The 5,417-nt window shown below is 39.9% G+C and overlaps 1 protein-coding gene across 1 annotated transcript; it reads left to right on the top strand.

The window, feature by feature from the left end:
• Nucleotides 1–2,263: 2,263 nt before the first annotated feature.
• Nucleotides 2,264–3,256, top strand: LOC139316956 (olfactory receptor 51H1-like). The gene has a single exon (XM_070943827.1). The coding sequence runs from the start codon at nt 2,264–2,266 to the stop codon at nt 3,254–3,256; it is 993 nt and encodes a 330-aa protein (XP_070799928.1).
• Nucleotides 3,257–5,417: the final 2,161 nt, after the last annotated feature.

The following is a 5,417-nucleotide window of genomic DNA, read 5'->3' as shown; positions in this document are numbered from 1 at the left end:
AATCTAGGAAGTGAATCTCCTGGACTTTTATCAAGGGAAGAACAAAGTTTGGGCACCAGATGTCCAGTGAAATTTCTTTCAAAGGAGATACTTGTTTATAAGCATGTTTGGCACCAGATGCTTGGACTTTTTCCTGGCCATTTTGGAGTGGAGGGGTCTGAAAAGCAGAAGAATCCTGCTGCTTTGGTAAAGGTAGGGTGGACTCACCGCTGACTATTTCAATGACTGAGATTTTCAGCTCCCTTTCTGTTAACATCTAGGATCCTTTTCTGCTAAGCCTTATGGTGTATGGAGTGATACATATGGGGCTGCTCATCATTCTGTATCCAAATTGAGGGTTACACTTAGCAGTTTTTAAGGTTTTAATGTTTATCTATTTTTTTCTCCAGTGGGAATTATTGCCATGCATTATCTCAATCTGTTAGATTGAAGCTGCATGGAAATACAGCAAATAAATAAATAAATAAATACTGATTTGCAGATGACCCGAAGTTCAGAAAGGGCCCCAAATGTTAGAAAAGACAAGAAAGAAAGGAGTGAAAATATCTAGACTAGCTAAGGCTGTGGGGCTGAAATGTATAAGATGGAATTGAACAAGGAGAATATCAAGTTGCATTCATTTATTATAAACAACTTATATGGCTGCTCATTGTAATCAATGGAATCATGTATGGCAAACAAAATGATAAAAACACAATGGAATCAATTATAAAAGCCTAACCAATGTCCCCTTAAACATTTATTTAAAAGAAAACAAAGGCACACATGCTGATTCCACTAACATCCCAGCACTATCGGGGACATAAAGTCTTCAACACGCTCCAGAAGGCCATAGAGTCAAGGCTGTCTGGCTGTCAGAGGTGAAGTTGTTCCCTGTAGTAGGTGCCACAAAAAAGAAGACCCACTTCTAGGTCCCACTCATTGATTCTCAAGAAGAATCTAGAGCTGTGATGGGAAGCTATGACACGCGTGCCAGAGGTGGCACGCAGTGCCCTCTCTGATGGCAGGCAAGCCATTGCCCCAGTTCAGCTTTGCTGTGCATGCACATGCACCTCCTACCGGCCAGCTGGTCTTCAGGTCTCTGCCATGCATGCACATGGGTGGGGGTCCGTGCACACATGCATGGGGGTGGGACGCATGTGGGGGGGCCCGCGGGGTTGCACGTGCATGCTCGGGGGCTGCATGCACATTGCATTTTGGGGGGTTGGGCACGCTTGGGCTTTAGGCACTCGGTCCAGAAAAGATTAGCCATCACTGATCTAGAGCATGCCTACCTCTACCTACAAATTGAATGGGATAGGCAGAAACCAGAAGCAATCTGACCCAACACCTTGTGGGGCTTAAAAATAACAACAGCTTGAACTGCATTCAGAATCCCATTGAGAACCAGGGCAGGTCACATATCAGTGTTTTAACATGAGAGTACAGTTGTGTGCCCAAAGCTGCATATGTAGCTACACTGTAGACCATCTGAAGCTTCCAAATGTTCTTAATGGGCAGCCCCATGTAGAGTATTGAGTTTTGCATCTGGATAGGAGAAATGAAAGCACATGTTTAGGATGGGAGTCCCTGTCTTGGCAAAAACCCATGTGAAGGAGCTCTCAGTATCCTGGTTTAGCCAAAGTTAATCAAAACCAAATAATATGACATAGCTACTAAAAAGTCTAATGAACATAGATTTCAGACCATAAGAAGTCATTGTTCCTCTCTACTCTGTGCGGGTCGAATTGCACTTGGAGTTCTGTATCACTGCCCTTTTTGAAAAGTGGTGTCCAGGACAGTGACAGATCACATTCAGAGCAGGGCCAGCAAGATATAGGACAGTCTGCAAACCAAATCATATGAATAGCAACTAATGGATCTGGTACATTTAATCTACAGAGAAAATGACTGAGGGGAGATGTGATAGCAGTTTTCAGATATATGATTGATACCTAGCTAAAAAAGGAAGTCTTTACATTCAGGATCCAAACTCAAAGCCATCAGGAATTTCAAAACATTGACATTTCTAGGCTGCTCATAATGCCAAGAATTGATAAAAGGAATAGGACTACATTTTAGAAAGAGGAAAGAACACTGAAGATCTGAAGGATGAAAGCTGAACAAATTATCAGGATGAACCCCATTCTTTAAATTTGTTTGTTATCTCTAACAAGCTAGCCCATCTGAGTAAACTGAAACACTCACCAGCTTAGAATGACTATAGTTTCCAAAATACATAACAGCACAAGAATCTCTTTATTCATCTCTATGATTCTCCAGTATGACTGTATCAGATGTTCCTATGGGAAGCATGTCAGCTGTCAAGATGTTCGATAACAGCAGCCTGAACCTGAGAACCTTTGTCCTGACTGGCATTCCTGGGATGGAGGAGAATGCTTTGATGGCCTTTCTTCTGTTTGTGCTCTGTGTCTTCATATTGCTTGGAAACAGCCTCATTCTTTTTGTCATTAAAATTGACCAAAGTCTTCATGAACCCATGTATATCTTCCTTTCCATCCTAGCCTGCTCAGATCTGGGTCTCTCCATGTCCACCTTACCAACTATGCTTCAGGTTTACTGGTCCAATTCAAAGGAAATCACATTTAGTGCTTGTCTCGCCCAGATGTTCTTCATCCATGCCTTTCAATGGTTGGAGTCTGGCACTCTGGTGGCAATGGCTTTTGACCGTGTGGTTGCAATCCGTGAGCCACTGAGATACAGAACACTTTTCCCAAACACCATTGTTGCAAAAATAGGAATAACTGCTGCTGTTAGATGTATCTGTGTCTGTTTCCCGGCTCCCTTTCTGATTAAACGTCTACGCTTCTGCAGATCCAATATACTTTCTTACTCCTACTGTTTTCATCCTGATGTAATGAAGCTATCCTGTGTAGATATAAAAGTCAATATCTTGTATGGTTTGATTGTGATGATTTTTACATTGGGATTTGATGTTGCCTTCATTCTTGTGTCCTACATCATGATTTTGAAAACTGTTTTAGGCATTGCATCCCATCAAGAACGTCTCAAGACTTTCAGCACTTGTATTTCTCACATCTGTGCCATCCTCATTTTTTATGTCCCAATCATCAGTATCTGTTTGCTTCAGCGATATGGGAAACACCTTTCCCCCCTTGTGCACATGCTGATGGCCAATGTCTATATTGTGGTCCCACCTCTCCTTAATCCCATTGTGTATGGCATGAAGACCCAACAGATTCGGCAGAGAATATGCAACATTTTTCCAAGGAAGCAAATCAGGATTCGATTCTGAGAATAAGAAAAAAGGATTTGTATTTTACTGAAATGAAGTGCTTCCATTCCTAGATAAGGTTATGGAAACTCATCTCTCATAATCAGCATTTCTTTCCTACATAAAAAATGATGGACAATCCCCCTCACATCCCCCTTCCAGATAGCATCTCTGAACTCAGTGTGTGCAGAGGCACCATTAATGATAGTTCTGTACTTGAAATGCTGGTTCCGCTGTACAAAAATCTGTTTCTTTCTCCATGCTTGGACAACATAAGAGGTAGACAGTTGTCTCAGACTACCTTTTCCATAAACTATGAAAATTTGCAATGCTGGCTAGAATTTGTAGGAATTATGGTGCACCTGGTTGCCTGCCAATGGGAAAGGTCATCTTTTTTTTAAATCAAGTTTTATTGATTTTTTTCTTTCACATACACACACACATATTTTATGAACAGAGTATTGACCATATCATATTTTATACAACTTATCATAACCAATTTCATTTTACATAGTTACCATTTTTGCAATAATATTCTATTTCCATACTTTTTTATCTTAATACTTCTATACTTATTATATAAACAGCATCACCATCTGCCCTCAAATACTAGTTTCTTAACATTATTTCAATTAGTTATCTTATCTTATCCATTGTTGATCATATATATTCCTTTTAACTTTCATATTAATTCGTTCTTCATCCTAATAAATTTGCACATTCTCGGGGGTTGCCTTTCTACCATCATTTCCCTTGTTTTACAACAATTCTTCTTCTCCTCTCCTCTCTTTCTCTTCCCTCCCTTCTTCTATCCTTTTCTACTTCCTCTTTCCTCCTCTCCTACTCCTTCTCTACTTCCCCCTTCTCTATTCCTTCCTCCCTTTCTAACCTTCTCTCCTACTCTTATTTCCTCTCCCTTTCTTCCTCTCCTTTTCCCTGAGAAAGGCCATCTTGAATTTTCTGGTGAGATACCATCATTATGGAAGATACATGGAGTTCTGCTTCACTAGACATAAGAAGAGTGAGTTGCACTCCAGGTAATAGCTTGGGCATGGAAATGATCTGTGTAAACAGATCAAATAAGGTGACAAACTAAGAGTGGAGAAATAGCTGAGCTGGAATAAGTGAAAGACTCACCTAACACAGCCTTTTGTTCTGCCATGGTCAATCAGATGTCTGTAAAGTGAGGATCACAAAGAAAGGACAGCAACTTCTCCTGTACATTATGATCCTATAGATAATATAGAGATGCGGTGGAACTCCTTCACCATGAATTTGTTTCATGCCTTTTTGAAGTTACATACATTGGAGTCCATCATGATATCTTGACTTAGAAAATTCATGTAGAGTTGCACCATGTAAATTCACTGGAATCTCCAGCAATCCAGTTTCAGCTTCTTCATTCAGTTTCATCTAGACTCTATTGGATCTATTTACCTATCTATCACCTATCACAGATTACCTCTTTCTCTCTCTCCCTCTCTCTCTCTTTCTCTCTCTCTCTCTCTCTCCAGTGTGCATAATTTTGTGTACATTTCTAACATGTTTCTCTTTTCTTGTCTTTATAAATTGAAGAATCCTAAACTTGATAAGTGAGCAAACTGGAAGAGCAAACAAGACTGAGGAAGTTCAAGTGGAATCCTGAATGGGTTTTCTATACCATGTGTAGAAATTAGAAATAATTCTTAAAAATTATCTTGATTCTATGTAAGTATTTCAAATTCTTTCTCAGGATGCCTCCTTTTTAATTTTCTAATTATTTCCAAAGACATTAACATGCTAGATTTATTCCTTCCTCAAAAGACACATTAGTGTTGCGTCTTTAGTCTGTTTCGGTATCAGCATATGAAGTTGTTGTTTTGTTTCTCCAATGTACAGAGTTGCAAATGGCTCACTGCATTGTACTGCATATACCACTTTGCTCAGTTTTTGTCTGGGTGTTTTTTCTTTGGGGTGGACAAGCTTCTGCCTTAGTGTATTCTTGGGTTTTAAGTGTGCACATATGTTATGTTGGCTGAAGATCCTTCTGAGCTTTTCCAATATACCTGCAATGTACAGAATGATAATGTTGCTTCGTTTATTGTTTTCTTCATTATCTGTTATGGAGGAGTTCCTGTAGGGTCTTTTTTGAGATTTGATGAAGGCCCACTTGGGATAGCCACATGTTCTGAGAGTTTCCTTG

Source organism: Pituophis catenifer, unplaced genomic scaffold (assembly GCF_029215685.1).
Source record: "Pituophis catenifer annectens isolate HBS135680 unplaced genomic scaffold, rPitCat1.0.hap2 SCAF_4, whole genome shotgun sequence".
NCBI lineage: Eukaryota > Metazoa > Chordata > Lepidosauria > Squamata > Colubridae > Pituophis > Pituophis catenifer.
The sequence above is the reverse complement of the archived record's forward strand: the minus strand, read 5'-3'. Positions and strand labels throughout refer to the sequence as shown.

What these genes read in the sequence shown, in the direction of transcription:
- LOC139316956 (XM_070943827.1), top strand. Translation starts at nt 2,264, where the DNA reads ATGACTGTATCAGATGTTCCTATGGGAAGCATGTCAGCTGTCAAGATG.